This window comes from Arctopsyche grandis, chromosome 12 (genome assembly GCF_051622035.1).
Source record: "Arctopsyche grandis isolate Sample6627 chromosome 12, ASM5162203v2, whole genome shotgun sequence".
NCBI classification, from domain to species: Eukaryota; Metazoa; Arthropoda; class Insecta; order Trichoptera; family Hydropsychidae; genus Arctopsyche; species Arctopsyche grandis.
This window is the reverse complement of record NC_135366.1, coordinates 12,570,106-12,595,968: the sequence shown is the minus strand read 5'-3', so window position 1 is coordinate 12,595,968 and position 25,863 is coordinate 12,570,106. Positions and strand designations below refer to the sequence as shown.

The 25,863-nt window shown below is 32.8% G+C and overlaps 2 protein-coding genes across 3 annotated transcripts in view; both read right to left on the bottom strand.

Moving 5' to 3' along the window:
* The window catches only part of LOC143920309 (myogenesis-regulating glycosidase-like), a 950,780-nt gene that overhangs the window by 779,027 nt on the left and 145,890 nt on the right, over window positions 1-25,863 (bottom strand). The window lies entirely within an intron of this gene.
* Window positions 14,122-24,976, bottom strand: POSH (SH3 domain containing ring finger posh). 2 transcript variants are annotated; one of them, XM_077443245.1, is made up of 16 exons: window positions 24,734-24,938; window positions 23,340-23,480; window positions 22,904-23,226; window positions 22,714-22,828; window positions 22,535-22,634; window positions 22,327-22,462; window positions 22,101-22,251; window positions 20,795-22,017; window positions 20,438-20,721; window positions 20,182-20,366; window positions 19,963-20,101; window positions 19,837-19,895; window positions 19,534-19,760; window positions 18,631-18,984; window positions 16,982-17,110; window positions 14,122-16,903 (listed from the first exon to the last, which is right to left on the bottom strand). In XM_077443245.1, exons 2-16 carry the CDS (start codon window positions 23,451-23,453, stop codon window positions 16,735-16,737), a joined length of 3,708 nt encoding a protein of 1,235 aa, XP_077299371.1. In that variant the 5' UTR covers window positions 23,454-23,480; window positions 24,734-24,938; the 3' UTR covers window positions 14,122-16,734. The 2 variants fall into 2 exon arrangements, with proteins under 2 accessions (XP_077299371.1, XP_077299372.1); XM_077443246.1 differs by lacking the exons at window positions 14,122-16,903; window positions 16,982-17,110; window positions 18,631-18,984 and having other exon boundaries at window positions 19,007-19,760; window positions 19,828-19,895; window positions 24,862-24,976.

Below are 25,863 nucleotides of genomic sequence, written 5' to 3'. Positions count from 1 at the left end.
TATATATTTTGGTTTGTTATGACTTATGAGATGACGTACTCTTCCTAGCACTACGGTTACTTTGCTAGAATCTAAATATATGTAATTTGTTCATACATATGTATATATATCAATTAGAAGAAAAATAAAATTAGACACTTTTCTTCTACCAAATTCGATCGTTGTATGTACTTATAATGTTGTTTTAATTTTCGTTTAAAAATTTATAATATAACACAATAGCATTTCAAAATAAAGATATTAATCAAATATCTTTCTATTTCTCTTAATATAATAAATTGGATACAAAACATTCCTATAGATTTAAATATGTACCTACATACAAATCGAATGATAGTCGTATGATCGTTTTATCAATTCAATTGCAGTTTTTTACGGATGTGATAATATTATAATTTTTTATTTAATTTTTATTTTACATATATACCAGGAAGGCCTTACAGGTAAATCCCAATGCGCCTTCCTGGCCAATTACAAATACAAATACAGCATTTTTATTATAAGTCGTTGAATTGCGAGACACTGAAAAAACTCACAAATTAACGAGACATCTATGAGTTGTACATAAATTTTTATTGTACATCAATCAAATTTTTCAAATAGTGGTGACATAGTAGGTAGGAAGGATTTTTAGCCAATTTTTTTTTCCGGGAACCGTTTCAACAATGAAATCAGAGAAAATTGGCAAACTCTGATAGGAAACGATCAACCTGGAGTCACAAATCCAGGTCTGACCAACAGCATACTCTGAAAAATTCATTTTCATTCAGGGATAGAACCCGGCACCTTCTTGACGGTAAGCAGAAGCTTAACGTCCGAGCTATGCTGCTGGCTATATTATATTATAGAATGCTATTCAATTTACCTTATCATGTTATTGAGAAAATGTATATATTAAAAGTATGTACATATGTATGTATGTATGTATCAACAAAACTTAATGCGTTTATATATTTTATACATACATACATACTTCATTTCGGAGTACAATATGGCTTTGATTTATCTCGAACAATTTAAAATCACATACCCAATAACTTCCAAATGAAAAACAAGAAACTTTTCATGGCAATATAAATAAATATGTATTGTACTGGCAACTCTACACTGAAAACAACTTTTCTTATCATGTGAATGTCCACGTGTACAATATATGTCCATATGTATACATACATATATGCATATACTTCAAATTTGTTAGTCAAATGTATTCACAATACTGTCTTGCGTTGTTGCTATGAACAATAAACATTTAAAAATCGATAAATGATATTATACATACAAAGATGACGAGTCGTCTTCCTATTCTGCAACAAAGCAATAGCGTCACGTTTTTTCACGCTGTGAAAGGGCACGTATGTTTATACATACATAGAAAATTATCAACGTGTAAACATATAATAGTTTACCATGTATTAAATATTATAGCCTTTTATATATTACAATAGATATGTGTATCTTTGACGTGTTATCAGTGAACCCTGGAGATTAAATACAACGTAAAGGCCAAATATAGAATATGCATAATAAAAATCCACGCATACAGGACGTCAATCGTCGTGGATCAGAATCGAACGTTTACAAAATAGAAACCCGCCCGCACTGCTGAGAACTAATCTACCGCAAGATTAGGAAGCAGTCGTCTGAAAAAGTTGGCGGATGATCGCGTTTTTCAGGAAACTGTTGAGGTGTCGGTTCGTCGGCCGGGTTCAATGGAAGTTGAGCGACCTCACTTGTTTATAGAAAAAGATGAATCGCGGCATTGGGGGGTGTTAACAACCCCACGGATGAAACCCGAGAGGGATCGCGTTGCTAAGCGATGATGTGTACGTGTGAGTGTATTATAGCGTGGGCAAATTCCGCACAACAAACATCAAAACGGTTGACAACCCCATACACTTGTTTTTCCACTCAAATACAATACGGTTTACTTTGTATAATATAATACGTATCGCACATTCTGAATTTACACGGAAAACGTATGAAATTTGGAGGAGTTTGAATTCGGAAGTGAAACCATAAAAAAACGAGAGTGGAAAAGGTTAAAGCATTTATTTCATACTGAATAAAACGAATATAATATGTACATATGTTTGTACTTGACTAAAAGAAACGTTTTTGTTTGAACATTTCAGTTTGGTTAAACTCTTATGGAAATCAAATGTATGATTCAATTATTAATTTAAAACGGATATATGTACCTATAATTAATATAAGGTAAACAAAGATACAAATTCATTAGTTTTAATTCGAAAACGAAACTTCAAACTTTAAGCCTTTTTTAATGAGATTCCAGTTTGATTAAATTTAAAAATTTAGTCGAAGCAATTATAATTATAATTATAATCTATGGTATTGATTTTTCGATACGGTCGAGGTCATCATTTCGTCCCCGACATTATTTTCGGACGTAATCTTGAAACCGTCAAGTACCTGGGACACCTGCTGACGGAGGATCTCTCTGATGACCGTGATATCGAAAGACAAAGGAGGGCTATTTGTGTAAGGGCAAATATGCTGGCAAGACGCTTTTACAACTCCAGTGTACATAGAGGTTAAGAGACATTATTTATGTCCTTTTGTACTAGCCTCTATACTGGATAACTATGGACCAGATACAAGCGGGAGACGATGAGGAAGATAAAGTTACAATATAATAACTGCTACCGTGCTCTCTTCAGGCTACCTAGGGGTTACAGCGCGTCGCAAATGTTTGTGGAAAGGCATGTGCCTCACTTTGAGGCAATTCTCAGGATGAGAGCGGCCTCTCTACGTCTTCGTATATTTTTATCGTCTAATTGTCTTCTTGCTGCTGCGTCGTCTCATTTGCACTCTTCATTATATGTTCGATGGATGAAACTACTCCACCGACCGCCTTAAATAGACATCATATTGATTAATTAATTAATTATTATTATTATTAATTATTATTATTATTTATTATTATTATTTATTATTACTATTATTATTTTTATTATTTTTATTATTTTTCAATAATATTGTATTTATTATTATCTATATATTATTTATATCGCCGTTGGGGACTGCACTATTCTCCCTATCGTGTGGAATAAAAGTTACTATTATTATTATTCTTTGTTCACACTTCAAATAATTCAAACTATAAAAGTTTGTACAAAAATTATACTAGAAAATTAAGGAATTTTATTTTAAAATATCTTATGTACCTTGTATGTGCCGTTATATTTGAAAGTGGCGGAAGTTTAATTTTCAGTTCCAAAAACACTATTTCTGTTTGATTTAATTCCTAAATTATTATCACTTATTTTAATTCGATATGTCCAGAATCTCGAGAAAAGCAGAATAAACAAATTACAGGCTACCAGTATTTTTAAATATTGTTAAACGTAAAACATTATATAATATTTAATGTTTTGCGAAATATTTCTCGAAATGAAAAAATGGTGGACTTTTGCCACTCTGAATATAACAGCTTACACATATGTATATTGAAATATAATTAATACATATGCAAATTATGTATTTAAATTAAAATTCTAAATAAATTGAAAGCAATCATTTTTGAATATATGTGGGTACATAAAAGTCCATTTTCTATCTGATATATTTGTTACAGTAAATCTATATTCCCCAATGAAATTAAACTTTAATTAGAAGAACTACATATATTTTCACTCACTCGACATTGAAAACATGCTGTAAAATTGGATGCTAGATCATAACAACACCAATTGGAAGAAAGTACTAGAGAATTCAGGAATCAAACGGTCCCCACATGAAGCTGTATTTGCCTTAAATTTGCCTTCTAATGTAATTAAACATTTATAAACTGAAGAAGACACAGAAAAACTTATAGAAGTATCAGAAATATGTAAATATAGAATATTTGGAATATGAATTCTCTAAAAGGCCATGAAATAAAAGTATGAAATCACTGAAGCGTATATGAAACTGAACCAATACATATGGACAATAAATAATATATTCCAAAACATATCACATATTATAATCCAAATGATGAATTCAAAACGTATAAATTAAAATCTACTACTAAATTATGTCTTAGAGCTCTTCAATTTTCAATTTGTTCTACATATGTATGTATGTATTATATATTATGATATTACTGTCGTTCCTTATATTGAGTTTCATATAATATGAAAATTGCACGTTCTATGTAATCTGCATATGATAATATTCATACATATGTATCTACATGTAATCGTTACGTGTATAAAACGCTTCGAACCATATAAACATTCCAATATTATTGCTACACAATAAACAATAAATTTGTTTACGAGCTCTTTATATATTATATATATATACATATAATATACACATGTGAATATTGATTTGCAAACAAAAATATCCATTCCGAACAACACAAATAAATAAGTTTCGATTTGACCCCACAACATCCGTTTTTAATAGCGTGTACTCGTGCCATTGAATTTTAAACGCTCCTATGTAGTTTTAAACGATCTCTGTTGAATGGACTATTAGCACCACTAATTATATCTAGACTATAAATAATTAAAAAGTCATCTTTTCAGGGTTGGCAAACAATTATAGTATTCAAGGTTCCCCATGCAAACATTTCATTCGTATTAAATACATATTTAATCACGCTCATCTTTCATCTTCATGTGCATTGTGCATATATGAATGTACATACATATGTACATCAATATACATATAAAGCTTATATATATTAGAAAATATTGTTAAATGACTCAACACACACCATTCAGTCATTTGACACGTGCTCAAAATGCTCGAAGATTTACTGACATATGTTCAATCTTCATGGCTTATTAACATCATCATCATTTACAGTCAACACGCTATTATTCGTGTCTGTTTTTCACAACTTTCATCCATCTCACCCCACACGTTTTCCTAATTTCATCCACCTATCTTCCTTGTGGCCTTTCAGCACTTCTTTTTTCCACCTTTCGTCCATTCTTTTAGCTAGTTGACACGTCCATTTCCATTTCAATCCCTTCACTCTCTCCATCATATCAACTACATTTTCATACTTCTCATCCACGTATTTCGTTTCCAATCTCTTCCTATTATGCCAAACATATAGCGTTCCATATTTATTTAAATACGTTGGATTTTGTGTAACATTTTGGCATTCAATGTCCAAGTTTCACATCCATACGTTGATTTAAAAACGGCTTTCGTTCACCCAAATATGTACATTACATCATAATTTCATATATTTGTGCTACTGGACATTTCTATAATTTTCCCTAAATGCATATGCTTCACATAACGAGGACAGATAGAAAACGGAATACGTGAGTGAAAAATATGATAAAACTAGTTGATGTAGTGGAGATAGTGAATAAATTGAAGTGGCAATGATTGGGTCATGTAGCTAAAATAACGGACGATAGATGGACGAAAGAAGTGCTCAAATGGTACCCGAAAGAATGTAAAAGGGTGCAAGAAAGACCTCAGAGAAATTGGTCGGATGACATCAGAAAAATATGTGGGATGAGATGGATGAGAGTTGCCCAAAACAGAGGCGAATGGAAGCTAGTTGGAGAGGCCTTCACCCAGCAGTGGATGGCGAATGGCTGTAAATAATGATGATATTTAATAGCTACCTACTTTTACTTTTTTTCATCTAATGTCATTACATGATAGGCTTATTAACATACATACGATCTGATATATTAGAAAATAGCATAAGTCTACTTTTCTTCATTTCAAAAAATATCTCGCAAAACATTAAATTAATGTTTTGCGTTTAACAATATTTAAAAATACTGGTGGCCTGTGATACGTTTATCCTGCTTTTCCCAGATTCTCCACATATCGAATTAAAATAAATGATAACAATTTGTGTATTAAGTCAAACAGAAATACTGTTTTTGGAACTGCAAATTGGACTTCCGCTACTTTCCAATATAACGGTTCATATATTGATAACATTATAAATCAAAATTCAATATATACATATTATTTTATTTAAAAAGTAAAATTTATTCTTTACAAATCATGTAAATACTAGAAATTGAGGAAATTATTTTAAATATTTGAAATTCTTGAAATATTTGATTGCTGTAGTTATAATATATAATAGTAGTTATTTTACCCGGCTTCGCTCAGCATTTGTAATATAAACAGCTTAAGCATGGCGAATCTAATAGTAAATATTCATTTGTTTTTTTATTAAATTTATTTGAATCCAAAAAAATATATATCGAATCATCGTCATAAAAACATTGATTTGTTTACAATGGTACCAACCAACATTACATACTTACAAAGTCTCGAGACCTAGCTGAACCTGGCATGCATTGCAATGCCACAATAACGTATGCAATTCCCATTCCTGTTCCCGTTCCCGTTGCGTTCCCGTTCCCATTTGTCGGAAAAGTTCAAGCAGCGAACACATTTGAAATTATTCAATTGTATTTTTTTATTTTTACCCTATTTTCCCGTATTATTCCCGTTTTTCCCGTTTCCGTTCCCGTTTTTTTACAGTAAGCTTCCCGGATATGTAAGTATACAACAAATCCTGAAAGTTGCATTGTAATCAGTTGAGTGTTTTAGGAACCTATACGAGACAGACAGACCAACAGACATTTATTACTTTATTTTTATATACATATATAGGTAATCAATTTAATTTGTCTACCTTTAGAACCATTGATAGTATGAGTGCATAGTGTTTACCAAAATTATTACTTTTTAAAACAGCCAAGTCTCATAGTTCTGAATTGAATAGTTGGATATCTTTTTCATCACCATTTTCATCATGTAACTATGTAATATGTAATAATTTCTTACATATGTAATAATTTCTTACATTTTCAAAAAACGTGTTTCATTATTCACACCAGAATTAAAAATCAATTATGAAAGTACGCTTAAAAGCTAATAAGCATAATGTGCATGCATACATACATATATGACTCATTTAAAAAGTCAAATAGGCCAAATTCTATATATGAATTCAATCGGTGAACTTTGAAATCGCATAATATCGGTTTCATTAACGGTAGATACGTAGATGCGTGCATTATCCGATGCACTCGTTTGCAATCCACAGCTTCCGGGTATCCTCGACAAAGGGCGAGAGCAAGTGCCGATCGAAATTAAAGTGTGGGCCGCGCGGCACAGTGGGCACCCGGCCAGACAGCCGGTGTCCTGGCCACATTCCAGCTTTTCCGGGAACTCGCAGATTTCCCACCACGCCTCATTATCCGACGCATCGCGTAAAAAGCGACCGTATTTCCCGGTAGGTAAGCGAGCGGTCGCCGACACGAGATTTTCCCCATCGACGAGAAAAACTTAATAGCTACTCGGAAGCGTGGACGCGAGAGCCGAATCTCCAACATCCGATTGAAACGACTTTATAATCGGTTCTCGGAAACCCGGTTCGGCGATTTGCAGACAATCGCTTTTGAATTGTGTGCGATGATCCATTGTGTCCTTTTATGCAATACGCCCGTCACCGATCATTACATGCGATATTAAAATTTGATTATGATTGCACAGTAAAATAGTACGGGAAAAACTACGCGATTTAAAGGTCAAAATTTGAATCGCTAAGCTCAATCGTATTCACTGGAAAATTAATCAAATTACGTACTCCTACACACAAATTTAATATCATGCTTGGCGAATCAAATTAAATAATTAAAATAGGTACAATAAATAACATTTCCCCGTCAATTTTGTTACAAATTTTCCGAGATTAAAACTGAATTTTAGCGTAATCTTCCCGAGACCCGTTTTCTGGGAATCCATTTTAAGAGAGTTTTCCGAGAAGCATTCGAGAAAATGGAATATCCTTTGTACGCATCGTTCAAGTGAAATTCGCAAACATGCGCATCAATTTCATCTTTTCTGGGTCAATAAACATTTCTCACTGTTTATTTAATTCGATTTTATTACAATTTATATACTCATTCTCGAAGATCGAGCAAATGATAAACATCGCTTATTCGTCTGAAATTCAATAGCATCAATTTTCAAAATCCTTATATAATATTATTTTAAGACATAAGAACCAAACGAACTAAAAACGTGCATATAATACGTGTTGAATTATGTATTTCTTTTTGGAAACTATCTTATATTTCAGTGTCTCGTAAGTCGCTGAATTACGAGACACTGAAAAACTCTAAATTAACGAGACATCTATGAATGTTTGTACATAAATTTTATTGTACATAAATCATACTCAAATATTGGTGAAATAGTGGTAGGATGGGTTTTTTTAGCCAATTTAATGGAGCAACCGTTTCAACAATGAAATCAGGATTATTGGCAAACTCTGATAGGAAGCGATCAACTTGGAGTCACAAGTATCCAAGTCTGACCAGGAGCATTACAGATAACTCAGATTCTTTTCAATCTGGGTCAACTCACGGGATCAAACCCGCCGACCTCTCGCCGCTACACAAAAGCGCAACCACCGAGCAATGCTGCTGGCTAAATATATAAAACCAAAACGGCGTCCTTAATTAATTTCTAATTGGCTGTGGTCATACTTTCTAAGTCGTTTCTGATTGGCTGGATTGGTCGGTCGTTAAATAATTTTCTTTTCGATTACAAATAAATTTAATAGAAAAACAAATGAATATTCTTTTCATAGTTTGCATTTAATTTCCATTTACCGAGCGAAGCTGGGTAGCACCACTAGTCTAATATATAATTTCAAAAGAGACTTCGTAACTATGTAATGTTTGGTTAACATATAAAAGTTTCTATGACTATTATTTTTTTTCGATTAAAATAAATTTAATAAAAAAACAAATGAATGTTTACTATTATATTAGTCATGTTTAAGCGGTTTATATTACAAATCATATTAAAAACACCGAGCGAAGCCGGGTAAAACCACTAGTGTACTATAAAACGCATTTATATAATACTGATATCTGTCCATATGCTATGAATAATATGTATCAATAATAGTAGTATTGTCTGATTAAGGGCAAATTGCTTGCATTGATAAAACGAGGAAATATTCCAATAATGAAAGACATTAACGTCGGATGTTGACACATTAGAGCAGGTTTATCGCAATTTTTCAAGATAGTCGGTCAAGACCTGTATATATGTAGAACGAAACGTAAACATAACAATAACATCATCAGCACATACATATGTACGATTCCAGCACAAAATGAACGTACTATGTAGAATTGTTTTCGAACAATGCATAAATTAAATTCTATCAAAATTTACATAAATAAAATTATGTATGCGTGTATCATTTTTACGTAGTCAAGTTAGTAACACAGTAGATAAATAAATAACTACGCAATACTTCGATTTTAAAAGTCATCAAAATCTTAACTGCATATGAATAGTTCATATGTACATATATTAAAAAAATATCTATTAGAGCTTATGCACCAATCGTAGTACAATGGTGTATTACATATATTAGATATATTATGTATATGTAGCTTAATTGTAGGAATGTTGATGACATTGATATGATACTCAAATATGAAACATGTCTTATTCAATGTCCATATCATTAGATTTTTTGTTTTATTTTCGAGGCTAATCGAAATTATTAATGGTCCGTTTATAATATCCAGCACTTCACAGCAGAGAACTGCACGAAAAATACTAGTTCTATTCAACATGGTTTTACCACTCCAGCGTAGAGGTAGAGACAATTATTTATGTCCTTTTGTACTAGCCTCTATACTGGTGAACTATGGACAATATACAAATAGGAGACAGTGAAGCGGATAAAGGTACAATATAACTGCTATCGGCTCTCTTCGGGCTACCAAGGGGTTGCAGCACGTTGCGGGTGTTGGAAGAGGGCACGTGCCTCACTTTGAGTCCATTCTCAAGATGAGAGCGGCCTCTCTATGTCGTCGTGTATTTGTATCGTTTTTTTTTTTTGCTGTCGCGTCTACTCATTTACGCTCTTCTCTGTGTGTTTGATGGAGAGAGCTACTTCACCGACCGCCATAAATTGATTAATTAATTATTATTATATAATTACTAGTGTTGTACCCGATAACATATCATCGCATGGGTGTTGGCATATGTTATTAAATAAAAAGAAATGTGTCGTCAGTCATGTGTTAGATTCCCACGCGGTCCAATTTTTTTCAAACACCTTTTAAATATCTTTAATTTAATATTTATATTTAATTGTTTAATTGTTTAATATGAAAAAAAATGGTAAAAACTACCTACCTATGTACATACATATAAACAATATAAAACACCGATAGAAAAATTAATTAATTAAATAAATGTTCAATAGATGGCGGTAAATTCTCTGCCAAGAGGAAACATGGTAATAAATAATATATATATAGAAGTTTTTTTCTTTTGTTATTGTATTCGTATATACATGTTGGCACTGGTATAGCTGTGACGTACATATATATGTCGAATCTAAACAACTATTATAGTACGGCCAGCGTTATCTCAGACAGACAGACACACAGACATAATAGCGATATTATATACATTATTAATGTGATATTATATTTATTTATTTTATCATTCATTTGTATTGTCTATATATTATTTATATGAACGATGGAGATTGCACTATTCTCTCTGACGTCTAAAATAAAAGTGATTATTAATATTATACACCACCACTCGTTTTTGGAACGCTCATGCTTGTTTTCGACGAGTGCAAGGCAAAATCGGCTTACATATACATACACACATACATACATTACAGATCGCAACGAGACGGCGCAATATTACTTGCGTCGTATCGTCGGGTCAATGTTGTCACATTTTGACGTTTCCGAAAATATTCGGTAACACTTTCGTCAGTGCGGGTGCACTCAGCACTATTATGCCACGCTATGCGCGAATATTTCCACAATGGCTAAAGAATACCAGCTCCGCTTGATACGTTTCTTCGACGTGTAAAGATCTGTTCATACCTATCCAACACGACCCGAATCCTGCAAGTATCCTGCAAGTCTGGACAGTATTCTTTAGTACATTCTATATGGACGCGCATGAATGCGTAAATGCGCATGCGCGAATGGAGTATGAATACGTCCATATAATGTACCAAAGAATACTATCCGTACTTGCATGACACCTGCAGGATACGGGTCATGCTGGATAGGTATGAACAGACCTTAATATGAATAGATCAGTTACTACTACACACATTACGGAACATATGAATGTGTCCATATATGTAGAATGTACCAAGAAATATTGTTCATACTGCCGTTTACGTACAGTTGTCGGCTTAAGCTTTACTGGTATAAACGAACCTTAACTTGTGTAACTTTCGACATTACTGTGACAATAGATGTGTGTTTATAAATTGCTCATTGTTTTACTTGTGATGAAGCACCCGGTAAATGAACCAGTGGAAAACTCATCACAGCATCAACCTACCAACGAAGAGCAAAACGTATAAAGAACCTCACATTGTATGTATGTTTATTGAGCATTTATGACTGGAAAAGCGCATCTCACAACCAGATACAGCTAGTTTGTTTTCTTTTTTTAGCGTATTGCTTGTTTAATAGTTACCAATGTCGTTACCTTGACAGCGCGTCTCCCGGCAGCTAAATTAAATTACATGAACCATTCTTATACGTTTTTCAAGTCATTAACACTGAACACAATGCAAATATGCCAAGAGCGTATCATACGCAATGCATCAGCCTACCTTAGCGTGTTCGAGATCTATTTCAAACAAATTCGTCGGCTGATTTTTCCTCGATTTTCCGAACTGTCCCATTTCACTCGTTGCGAAACGCATTTCGAAAAAATGTAAACTAAAGCGACCTATATGCGACCGTTTGTTGAGTAACGCAAGTTTTTCCAGGAAATTTCCCTTTATTTAGAAAAACTCGTTCGGGAGCATTTACACGGATGATGGACGACGATAATATCGTCGAGCGGTGTTGAAAAGTTCGCATTTATACAACACGAATGCTGAAGCTGAAAAATATTGCACTCTCATCTCTAAGAGAGCGTGTTGCGAAATGCTACGATTCCAAGAAAAATACGATAAATAGAATCATGCATTACGACACTCATTTTCTATCACCGAAAATGACTCAAAAGAGTGAAAGTGATATAGATTTACTGATATGTCTTCTGATCTCAAGTATTACATAAACATGAATTATAATATAATACATTGTCTGTTTGTATAATATTTACATATGTACATAATGAAAATACAGATTATTAAAAAAAAAAAACTAATAGCAATGGCTACTTTCTGGCTCTTAAAACCCTCTAATCCAGCTTCTATCAGACGTCTACTTACGATTCGCGAAGAAAATTTTAAATTTCATTTCCTTTTCATTTTTTTCCTGCTAGCTTAAAGGTCTATTTTTGGGATTTTGAATGACGGTCGTTTGGGATTTTGAAAATGGTTGTTAAAATCAGTTCTTAACACACTTTGTTTTTTATTTTTCCCGTTTTTCATCAATTTTTTACAGTCAACATCACTATCTTTTAATGTCATTTGGATAGTAATTTATTTCTTTTTTTGGAAGTTTTTATCTACTCCGACCTTTGAAAATCTATTAAAATAATCTGTCTTGTTTCAAGACTCGATCAATAAAAGATGTAAAAAAAGAAAACGGAAACGAAAACGATAAAGAAACCACTACACCCTTGAAACACTGATTTGAATAAAAAGGACAATTTCGAATTTTTTAAATAATAAGCAACCCAAGGAAGAGAAAGTAGGGCTAAACCATAAAGGAATTCCTAGTAAGATGCGATGCCGGTAGTCGCTGTTTCAAATATTCGAGTATTTTTCGTCAAAAGCATTTTTTACAAATGGTCTAATTCATTTGTCCACGACTGTACATATCGTCAGCCCGGAAGAAAAACGTCACAATTCAAAAGTCATTTTTCAATAGAGACGATTGAAGTTTGAACATGGTGAAAACACTTCCCTGCAAGTGAAAAACGAAACTATTGCTCTGTGTCAACCGTAACTTGAACTAGACAAATGTCATTTTTCTAGCGAAAAGAATGATTTTTTTTCTGAATGGATGCAATCGATAACTCAAAAATCGCTTTTTTTGACTTGTGACGTTTTTCTTCCAGACCGACGATATATTCATGTCTACTGATTACTTCAGTAAGGCTGTGCGACAAAAACAGGAAGATTTTCACCACACGCCACTAGTATACACTGCGAGGTGCGAAGAGACACCTCTGTGAGGGACAGTACATATAAGTTAATTATAAATTTTAGAGCTAAGTATAATAATTTAGATGTATTTTTAAATTAGCTTGATAGCTAAAATATATATAAATAAATAATACATATATGTACATACATATATATAACTGCAGATAATTATATTATTCAATTAATTTAATTATTCATAAAGAAACTAGGCTGAATACTGGAAGTTGTGCAAATTCGGTGGCAGAGTAAAATTTTTGCCAAAAGCGTAAGCAAACAATGGTGTTTTTGTGCCAAATGGAAAGAAAACGCAGAGACAAGAGCTTTGGCCACAACGTTAATCACGAAAATGGTCCAGTGAATGGTTCTGCAGTGCTATATACATTTGTACGTCTTCTCAATGTACAATTCCTACTTTATGTATATATGTATATGAAGTTCCACAGACAAAACCCTTTTGTAATCACGCAGTTCAAATCATGATATTATTTGCCGCTTTAACCGCATATTACCGGTGTGCAAAACTAGTCAAAAAGAAATCCATTAATACGACATTGTTAACACACTGAACAAACCATTCATTGATTCACACTTTGTACATTTGCACGGCTCGTGTAAAACTAAACGATAGGTACAATGTAGCAAAATGGTTATGACACTTCACATATACATACATACCATTTCCTATATATACTATTATACGTATATTTCTTAACACGTGTAAAAATGGTCAAAGTTTACAATTTTCATACAAAGTCATAAAAGAAAATTAAATTTCATCAAATCGAAAAGATTACGTCGAAATTGGATAATTTATTATCATTATAATTTATAAACATTCATACAATATCAGAAATAGGATACGTACACTTTTTACACATGTTGATATATTCCAATATATAATATATGGGTATTTTACACACTAGAGAGACTACGTAAAAATGACAGTGTTGTCTCAAAATTATAAATGAGAAACTAAATGGCAAATATATATATTCATATGTTTGTAATTATGTATTTATAAATATATTAATATGATTTAAATTGCAATATTTCAACAACAAAAAAACATCAAATATCCACCATTTTTTTCTACTAACAGGCGATATAAACAAAAAGTTTACAGAATACACGTATGGATACAAAATATCTGGAAATCAATTTGAAACATTAATTATAATGTAAGTGGAGAGTATTATTGGTGTGTTGTGGTCTCAAATTCAAATGGGATAATGTCTTCGGTATATTTGGCACATTAGCAACCAGGTGTTGGAAATCTTTCACACATTGAAATGGAATTTTACAATCGTAATATTTATTGATATGCCGATGACAGATCTCATTCGAAAAATAACAAGAACCACTTTATGTGCCGATTAGCCTATTATAAAATGACACAATATAATATTCGATACATATTTTCACGATAATAACACATTACAGTATTTAAACTCCATAGATTATTTAGATTGTTGTAAAACAATTAATTACAAGATTTTTTTTATGAAAATTAAAGTAAAAAATATAATTTCTCATTTTTTTAACCTAAATGGTGTAACGAATCTAAACACTGTATCTGCTTTATGAAATCAGTACCATTTAATTTCACAATATCTTTCTATTATATAATACATACAAAATTGTTGCAATTTTTTTATTCGAAAATGTATTTTTTACAATTCAATATATCATATTCTAATATAATTGCTAATATAATAAAGATAGAGAGTAGTATTTTACAATAATAATGTTGCTATCTAAATAAATTTACATATCTCAGGTATAATATATAAAATTACCCTGAAATAGGAATTGCATTATTTACGTCCTAGTTATATTTCAGACAATGCTAAATTGTATTATCTAATATGTACCATAATATGTTGGTTTATTTAAATGTCACATTCATAAAAATCAATAAATATTTCACTTACATTATGTATAAAAAATATCAACAAAATTATATATAAAACAAATACATACAATAAATAAACACATTAATACAAAATTTGAACGACGAATGAATAAATATAAAATATAAAATAAAAAAAGCTACTAATAATACAACAAAAACTCTACTTTGTAAACAAGAATTATTCTAAAATCACTGGAGGATTTTGATCATATTTGTGAGGGTAATTATGTAGAATAGGTATAGATAGATTTATCATAAAAAGAAAAATGTTTTAAAAAATATTAAAATACGAACAGCACGTCACTGAATACTAAAAATAAGTTATAAAATACATTTTGTCAAAAATATAGTTCATCAACTTAGTAAAGTCAAGAGATTTGAACCATTAATTTTATCAGAGATTGTGGATTTTTTGCAAAACCACCACATGAGGTCATAGCTTTCATTTGAAAATTCATCAGCATTATTCATTACTATTACAACAAAAAAATCTAGTTAACAGCAAATGTCAACATGGCTCAAATCACATATCTGCTGTGTCAGTTCTGCAGAATGTATTAAATTAGCAGTGATTTGGCAGCCAGCGTTCGTCAAAATGACTGTTAAAATGGAAGTTTAATATTTATGTCGATAACGAGGAAGACATGCATTTAAAACAATGAAAAAACTAGATAAATACATACAATAGATACATTAAAATTAGTCTTGTTTGTCACGACAAAACCCCATCATAGCCCTTTCATCAAAATAAAAGCTTTCACCAGTTGGTTTAACACATTTTAATTTAATCGAATGACTAATTCAAAGATTCAGATACACTATTGTCGACTACAACGAATGAGTATTAATTACAACAAATAAATGCAAGATACTGATTTTCCTTACATAAATAAGTAGAACCTCACAGCCACACACGTAAAAAAGCAAATATAAAATATTCAAATTTTCAATCGACTAATCAAATAAACCGAATACACAAATAAATTCAATGTCCAATTATTATTATATAAAATGGCAAAAATGGCCTAATCTTAACATAAAAATGCAGAGTGATAATAAATGCACTCAACTAATTTAATAAGCGTTTAAAACTTAATCACTTTACTGAACCGAATAGAATAATAAAATATCAAAATTTATGAGGTTCTACTATGTCACAAAGTCTACATATTCACATTTTCAACTATTTCCAGAATAGCTATATGCACTTAACTTGTATATGGAAATATTCTCAAAAACATCACTTAAATGTATTTGAATCCACTTTGGAATTTATTAAGTCTACATGTTCCCAAATGCTAATGGTAAAAAGTATATAAAAATTCAACATAGCACTATTGATATGAATTTTACACCTACCTATACAAAACTAATACAAATAAAGTCTCTTCAAAATTATACATTTAATTTAAATATATCATTTAAAAAAAGATCGCAATCCTAAGACCACCTCGATGCTTGCAATAAATCATAACCAGTCAAATGAACGTAATTACAAAATGGCACACATTCTAACTGATCGATAATGACTTATTTTCCTTGCACATTATCATTTATAAAAATATTAATACAAATATTGACTTTTGGAATAAATATATAAAAAAAATTACTGGAAAAACAGACACTGGATTAACATTGACTCGGTGTAAAATTTTAATTATTAAAACTGGCTAATTTAATGAAATAAAGGTCAGCAAGCTTCGACAAATGATGCCGGCACGAGCCCAGTGTGACCCGTGCGCTCCAGAGTACCTTTGTACCAACCTTCACCCAACTTTTTATGCACTAACACAACATCATCAACTTGGAGTTCAAGTTCATATTCGGAATTCGGAGGATATGCAACCACACACCGAAACCTAAAATAATTACAATCAATCAATTACACATACAAACACAACTCAAACAAAACTTACAACACGTGAAAATCAACTAACCTTTTACCGACGGACTGATTTGTATTCTCCTTTCCCGATCTCAACTGTTGGCCCGCATCGAGGGAATGAGATTTACGATGGTGATGATGCCTCGTTGATACCGGCAACCACGGCACATCACCGGAAGTTCTTGAGATATAGTAAAAATGCATCACAAATTGATTTCATATATGTTACAGTCCAAGTGTTCACTGCCTATCATACTAGTGTGTTCATACACCAACTATTGGTTTTAGTCTTAAGTGCTAACAATCAAAAGCTAGCTTCAAATAGACTCACCAGGTGTCGCATAAAACTTTTGCTATCAAAACCTTTGAAATGTCAAAAAGCCAAGTATTGAAGTTGCCATATTTCCCGTTTCCGCTAGTATTAAAAATATTGCAACCCAGGGTAAGCATACATACATAGAGGATGAGACAAACGATTGACAATACTTGAACTTATGCCTAATAATTTGTGCATGAACAAACAAGTTCGTTTGTCACTTTGCTCTTTAGTATACACTAAAACTGGCCAGATTGGTTTGTGTATGAACAAACTAGTATGTTCATGAACGAACGAAATGTACACTTGAACTGTAACATATAGAAACATTAATAACACTGAGAAACAAAAAAATCACGTTTTTTAATATCCAGAGCAGAAACTAATCAATATTTACTAAGTTTGACTCACTGAATTCGAATATGACAATAATTTTGTTTGGTTTCCTCAAGTTTATGAGATATAAGGGTTTAAAAAAATGCGCAATTTTAATAGATTTTTGCTTCTGGTATGGCTGTACTAAAAGTACTAAGTATTGGAATTTTTTTTCGATTGACTGCAATTTCAAAACATTTCATAATGTAATTAAAATTAATTACCGCTCGAATTAGTACGTTTACATTAAAAAAATAAATTTAGATTGAAAACCAATCCAATCAACTATTTTAAAACAATAAAAATCACAATCAATAGAAAAAACATCCGACTATTGATTCCATTACTCACTTTTGGCACAACATTTAATTTAAAGACTGCAAAAGCCAAAAATCTGTAGAAATCGCACATTTTTTTAACACTTATCTCATAAACGAGAGCAAACCAACAAAAATCATTGTCATATTCAAATTCAGTGGGTCAAACTTGGTAAAGATTGATTAATCTTCGCTCCGGTCATTTTCTTTGTTGCTCAGTATAATTGAGAAATCATCCATCCATGCAAAAGTGAAATTATTTTTAAAGATTAGTGTTAGTAAGCAAGCTACACTCAATTTCAATTTCGTTAAAAGAAAATGCAACACTCGAGCAGTTTTTAGTGTTATATGAAAAACAAAAGCAATATTAGTTTAAAGATGTTCACAGCTTCAAATAGACATTAATGTAATGTTTGCTTTTGTGATTCTGCAAACAAACAAAGCACACAAATTGTGTATAAGCATATTTACAATGGTAAACTACGATAAACATTAAAATTATATATAAGTATATATGTATGTAGTGTTAACCAAGTTAAATACACCAATTTTTGAGACACAGTTCACAAAGCACAAACAATTTTTCAATTTAGACTTTCATATACGTATACAATTTCCTAGAGACTTTAGTACAAAAACGTGTATAAAATTATACAAATTATGTTATAAAGCCGTGTACTAAAATATCCATACCTTCCAATGGTGTATCCTTGTTTAGCGGTATTAACACTCAGTGTTGTGGTGGAGTCTTGTGTGCCTGATAATGAATTTAACACGGTCGGACGAGGCTGTCTTCGCTGCAGCTGTCCTATTCCGTGCGACGGGCCGAGGGTTTGCGAACCCGATCCCTTTACTATATGATGCGAAGGAAACAATCGGTGAGCGACAGCAGAACTGACACTCCCTCCCATGGACAATTGGTTTCCAAACGTTCCGCTATCTACCATCACCGGTTCGTTGGTGTAGTGTTGTGGTAGTGTTTGCAACTGCGGATTGATTGAACCGACAGGTGCTCCTTGCAGAAGTTGACTCGGACAGGAACCAGATCTGTTTTTTGTTTTTTTTTTTTAATTACAAAAATTCACATAACATTCATCTAATATTGATTCCTTGTATGTATTGCGTCAAAATAATATAAACGAAAATATTAACATACATAAGAACTCAAATATATAGACATGCAATTTAAACAAAAAAAAATAAGCATTTTCAATATAATTAAATTAAACAAACAAAACAAAACAAAATTGCAAATCCAACATAACACAAACATGCAAAAATGATATATGATTAAAAATCCCAATCAATCAAATGCAAAAGTGAATGATAATGCATAGTCGAAGATGAATACTGATCAATCTGATAATCGTCGAATAAGATCAGCTTCTCTGATAAGTCTGATTCTTCTCTGATAAGAATCAGACTTATAAGTCTGATTCTCATCAGAGAATAGTCTGATTATTAAGCTGTCTTTATTAGACAAGTAAGGCATTAACTAATTCCATTTAGTATACAAGTCAAGTAGATTTCACACTCTTCAATGGTTATTCTGATAAATTTAAAATATCATATCATTTAAGAATGCAAGTAATATACCTAATATGGACAGGATGCTGAGGTGCCGACTGTTGATTTATCTGACCGGTGTCACGACTGCTCGCCGGAGGAAATCCTTCGGGGGCACAATCTTCAAATACCGGATTATCCATAGAAAAACCACCGTGATTAGACGGAGGCGGACTACGACTCTTCTTCATACCAGTTAACCGTTTCATCAAACTAACACCACTGTTTGAATTCTTTTCCGATTTATTCTTCTCCTTCTAAAAACAATGACGAATATAATAAAAGTGTATATATAAAATCCACATTGAATACAAATCAACTAACCACACTCACTTTATCACTTGATTTTGATCCCTTGGGTGTTGAATTCCATGTAAAAATTTGAGACGTACCTATAAAAGTTGAATGTTATATAAAATGTTAAAATTTAATTAAGAAAGATTTAAAATTCTGACATACCAGGACTTTGAGATCTAGGAGGCAAATCTGGAGGTAAAATTTGAGTGTGCAACTGTTCTACGGTTCCTCTTTTATTAACAGAATTAGTATTGGGAATAGTATCCTTAGAAGATTTTGAACTACTGGGGCAAGACATTCCCTAAAATTACAAATATTTTATAAAATCAATCTTTTTTATGAAATCATCTGAATAGTTTAATCATAAAATGATTAAATTACCAAATTGTCATTTCCGCATGACACACTATTTTGATGTTTACTTTTGGATGATGAGCTGGACGATAACTGGACACTCTTTGAAGCGAGTGCAACATAATTACCAGGAAATACACCACATTTTTTAGTACGACTAGAACACCCTTTGAACCAACCGTCTTGACATTGTTCCAACACCATGTACAAACCTAAATTTACAGATATACATTAATTTTTTTACAATATGTGTCTTAGCACACATTAAATTAAGATAGAGTACCTCCTTTCTTCAATTCCAGTTCATCTGCCTTTTGCGGTTTATATGGATAAAGTGCTACATATGCCATCGGAAGCGATTTGTCTGAATTTCCAGACTTTTTCGACTTATCCTTATCCCGATCTTTTACCTTTTCGCCATGATGAGATGCGTCTTTATCTTGACGTTCCCTTTCCGTCCGTTTCTCTCTTTCGGAGTGTTTTGAAGAAGAAATTGCTTTAGGTTCTTGACCCGTGTCCTGATCTAGTAAATTACCAGACGTTGAACCCAAAATTTCAGCAGAGTGCCTACAAAAAAAAAATTATTTTCAATATAAATATACCTCAAATTGAAATGCAAAATTTCCAACTAATAACGTACCTGTTCATAGATGAATGTGTAACCATTAGATTTTGACTCATGGGTGTTAGACTATGTCTCTTTTCTTTTTCGTGATGACGATGCGAATGAGATGTTCTTGGAACATTCGTTCCGTCTTTACCGTGTCGAGGAGAAATCACATTATATGCAAACTGATCTGTATAGAAAATACTAGTCTTCGATGATTGTCCTTCAGTACGGGAAGTATTTATGAACGGATTGTATTGTAAATTTGAAGTATGATTACTGCTGCCGAGCATATTTTGACTAGGGGACGTATTTTTTGTATTATTTTGATTATTACTAGATAGCACACTGTCCAACTGTACAGGTATAGAATTTCCAAGATTAGAAGACATATTCTGTCCAACTAAGCAAGTCTGCGGCGATGACATATTACTCCGAGGAGGCGTAACATTTAAAATGTTTCCATTTACAGTTTGTAAAGGAGAATTGTTTGGAGGATGCATGTTATTTCTGAAATTCGATTCAACAGTAGAAGGACTCGCAGATGTGTTATTTCCTGAGGTATTTTCGCATAATGTAGAGTTTGAAGTGTCACAATCTTCTCTGGACGAATTGCCATACGTTAAATTTCTTTGAGGCGTCAAAGTCTGATTTACCGTTGGCAGCACATTACAGTAATTTTGATTTACTTGCAAAGGTACATTTGATTTTGATTGAATGGCGTTTGAAGTCGGCGACGCCGGACTACTAGGAGTGTTACTTTCCGACGCCGAACTTGTGTTAGAAGAACTAGTATTCGGAGTTGTCGTAACAGAGCTGCCACCAAACGACGGTGTTGTAGTTGTAGAACTAGAATCGGAACTTAAATTGTTTGTTGGATGATAGCTTGATGTGAGATTGGAATACTTTGAATTGTCTTTGATTCGGCTATTCTGTGCATTGGAATCGGGATGAGTAGAGCTTGATTGTCCCTGAACTTCCAGAGATATGTTATTTTGTTTTGGATGGTGAGAATTGGATCGCTCAGAATTTTGTGAATCGATTTGTAAATTTCTTAATTGTGCTATTGATCTGTCTTGAACATCCGTTGTATTTATATATGGAGATGCTGAAGGTGTTGACTCTTGAGTTCTGTGAAATTGGTGTTGATGAACGTAAGCAGGGTGCGATTGAGACATATTGTGTTGCTGACGTTGAACAGGAACAGCCAAATTGGGAACCGGTGAAGAAATAGACATCTGTTGTTGATATACAATCTATGTACAAAGATTTACATTATTACAAATTTAACGTCAATATACGTATCGTTTGCTGTTTGATATTTACAATTAGAACTTACTTGATTAGGAATGAATGCTGAACGTTGGGGAGCAATACGTTTGTCAACATATGACTGTAGTGATTTATTGGCAATAGAACCCACGGCAGACCGAGGAACAGCTTTAACCATATGATTGGTAGACGCACCTCTATCAACGTTAAGTGGAATACTAAATTAGAAAAATACATATATAAATAATTTTTTGTACTTAATATAAGATATGCATAATTTTTCTCGCACTTACTTCACGGGCATATTAATAACGGCAAGAGCTGGAGTATTCATTTCAACAAAAGCAATAGGAAATATTCCTATTTTATCATGCAATCGGCCTTCGGCCCAATTTTCATCAACTCTTCTAATAACATTAATCACAGCACCTAAAATAAAACGAATAATGTATCAAAAGTTTAATACTTTGTATGCTCAAAGGCAAAAAAAAAACTATGAACCTTTGTTAAAGGCCAAACACCCTTCTTCATCTGGAGCAGCCATGTGAAAATCATAGAGAGCCGTACATTGAGGAAATGGAGGAGGGAGTGGAACTATAATCTGCATTATGAAAATAATAAATAAAGCGAAATGTAAACATCATATGTATAATAAAAAAAAGTCAACAAATATAATATACCTTTGCGTAGGTTATTGGAAACGCACCCTGATTTCCACCAGTTTCACCGTGGAACCAATACGTATCAATCTGTCGTCGGAGTATAATAACTTCACTCTTTTTAAAGCTTAAGTCCCTAAAAATTTAAATAAATTAAATGATATATCATTAAATGTAGCCCATTGAAAACTAATTATAGTTGAAAACTTACCCAGGTTCTTTTGAAAAATAATCATACACTGCTCTAGCATGAGGTGTACACTTCGGTATGACGTTAGTATGTTTGCCATCTTCGTCGGAGTATGTGAAACCATACGACGAAACCGGCTCCATGAATGTGGCGGGTCCGATTATAGGTCGACGTGGTATCACTTGAGGTGGCGGAGACGATGAATGAGGCTTTAGTCCACCTGAATTTCGCATGCCTTCGAGAATGCGCATGAGAAGCACATTCGGAGGCAGTTCTTCTACTGGAGTTTCCACTAGAACTCGACATTCTGGACATCGCAATTCTTTCTGGCAGTAAATTATTTCCTAAAATCAAAACACACAGTTAGTGAAACTCATAAGAAGCTTGCAACAACATCAATTTAGACTTTGTATTGGAAATACTGTAATAATACATATAATAGATAAATGTAAATTACCCTTAAGCATTGCATGCAAAATGTGTGCTGACAAGGTAAAACTCTTGAGGATGTATCCAATCTTTCGAGACAAACTGAACATTCCAATAGATCGTTCAACAGCCCCTCATCCATTTTATTATATTAATTGTCAACTATTATCTGCAAAAATAAAATTATAATATTAGATGTTATTTAGCTTGCTTTAAAGAACATGATTTTAACAAAGCTTTTCTGTGTTTGACTTTGCAAACGATTCCGTATATATTCATACAGACTTCCGATCGTTTTGAAACTTTGCCATTTTTTTCAACTATGTGAATTAGTATTTGTTACACGTTTTTGTTAGACTTATAATTTAACTTAGTTCAAGTAGTACAGAATTGAGATTTATCTTGTGAGATCAGATGGTCGCTAACCTTTTAAAGGAGAAGGCATACGAAGAAGATAAAACTACAATGTTAATATTTGAAATCAATGAGAGAACTTTATTTTTATTTATTACCTTTTTGAAGTATAATTCTAATTGATTTATTTCACCTTTTTTTGTTTAAAAATCTCTGTCAAAGGGGATAGCTTATTTAAATAAAGTGAAAATCTAATTACATCACTTTTATTTTATTTTATTTACATAACTCCTAAATAGAATAGGACATATGTCAGTGGAGTAGTACAAAAATATAATGACAATAAATTTCACAACTCTATGAAGCTTTTTATAATTTTTCAATATAAAAAAATAATACTCCTGCCTTTAGGGAAATTCTAGAAAGGGGAGACAAAATTAAAAACAAATGTTTTCGTAAAATTGCATAATTCAACTAGGTGCTATCGTATACATAAGTTGTCATAATGATAATAATATATAATAAAAAAAATCTTGTTTAATTTTGTTGATTGTAATTATAATACCAATATATGATTGAATTCCAACAGTATTGTACACAAATTATTTTTTATAAGTAGTACTAAAGATAACACCGTACGATTATAAAATTCAAACTGACAATTAAAAAACCCGCGAATTCTACGAAGCTACTTTCCTCCACTTGACACAGCATATAACATTTACGCGTCATCCATGAGAAAACGATCGAACGCGAAGATGACGAACATCGTATGATACGATAAGGTGCGAAACGTTCGTAATAAGCAGGTGTCCTAATGCACAATGCAATTGCACAAGATATTAATTAGTTTGATTATGCACAGTCTAGCGACGATACAAATCCGAGAGACTGACATTCGAGCTGAGCAGTCAGTCTGAACGACGACGACAATGACGATGACAACGAGCAGATGGAAGCGAGTGTTTAGAATAAAATTAGGATAGCGATTCAAATACAAATACGCGTGTACAATACAATGATAAGGGTGAGTGGCGGAAGGCGTGGCTTGTGCAAAGCAAAGCTCACAGGGGTGCGGGGTGCGGGGTGCGGGGCGCGGGGGGCGCGGGGCGGGGCGGAGGCTCCGTCGGAGGCGCTCCGGCTGCGGATTCGGTCACTCCCCGCTCCCCGCTCCCCGCTCCTCGCTCTTCACTCACCTCTCGCCTCTCCACCACCAACACGACCAACACGACCACCACCACCACCACCACCACCAGCACCACCCCCGACACTCGACGGACGGCGGCTACACGCTCCGGCCCCAGCCTGCACAGCCAGTCATTGATAAATACTAACTTACGAGTCTCTTATGCCTTCGATAATGCTCCTGCTCACAAAGCAATCTCGCACACATTACTAAAATTTCGATCACGGGACGTCTGGCACCCGAAATTTCCATCCATCGAGATTTACCCATACAAACTATCATACTAACAAGTACTCGAGTGCCCGATATTTCGCATTGTTTTGATTTATTGCGTGTAATTTGTTAAAAACCATTGCATTAATAATATTTACTTTATAGTAAGTGTTACTGTTTTTATTTATTGACTTATTCTTTAAAGGAATTTATATAAAAACATAACTTATTTAAGAAATAGTATTATTCTATGTTTCTTGCTTCTGTGGCGGCTCGCTTATACGACATGGTCGAGTTTGGTTGCCTTCCTGCGAGTGGGGACCAACCCGGCTGGGTTCGGAGAGCCACTACTCACTCTGTCTTCAACTGTCATATAATAAACACGTGCATTAACATGCCAGTCGTCTCATTCGTTCATCCTCCATACTTCAAATAACAATTGTTATTTGAAATTAAAAAAAAAACACCCATTCTTTTGAAGAAGCCCACTACATATATACTTCATTCAAAATATTGACATTAGTCAGCCATTGGTCCTTTATTTTAATTATAATGCTGATTTATATTGTTAAACCCACATTTTTATGATATGTATCCCATTTTATACATGATTGCTTAATCCTTTTTATTACCATTCCTTTCGATTTCTTTTTATTATCATTATATAATTGTTTAATTTAGTAGGCATTACTGTATCAAGTTTGTCTAAAATAATTAAAAACTTTAATAGTATATCATCTAAAAGTCATCAGTGTATGTAGTGATTCATATTTAGTCTTGTTTTTTTTTTAGTTTTATT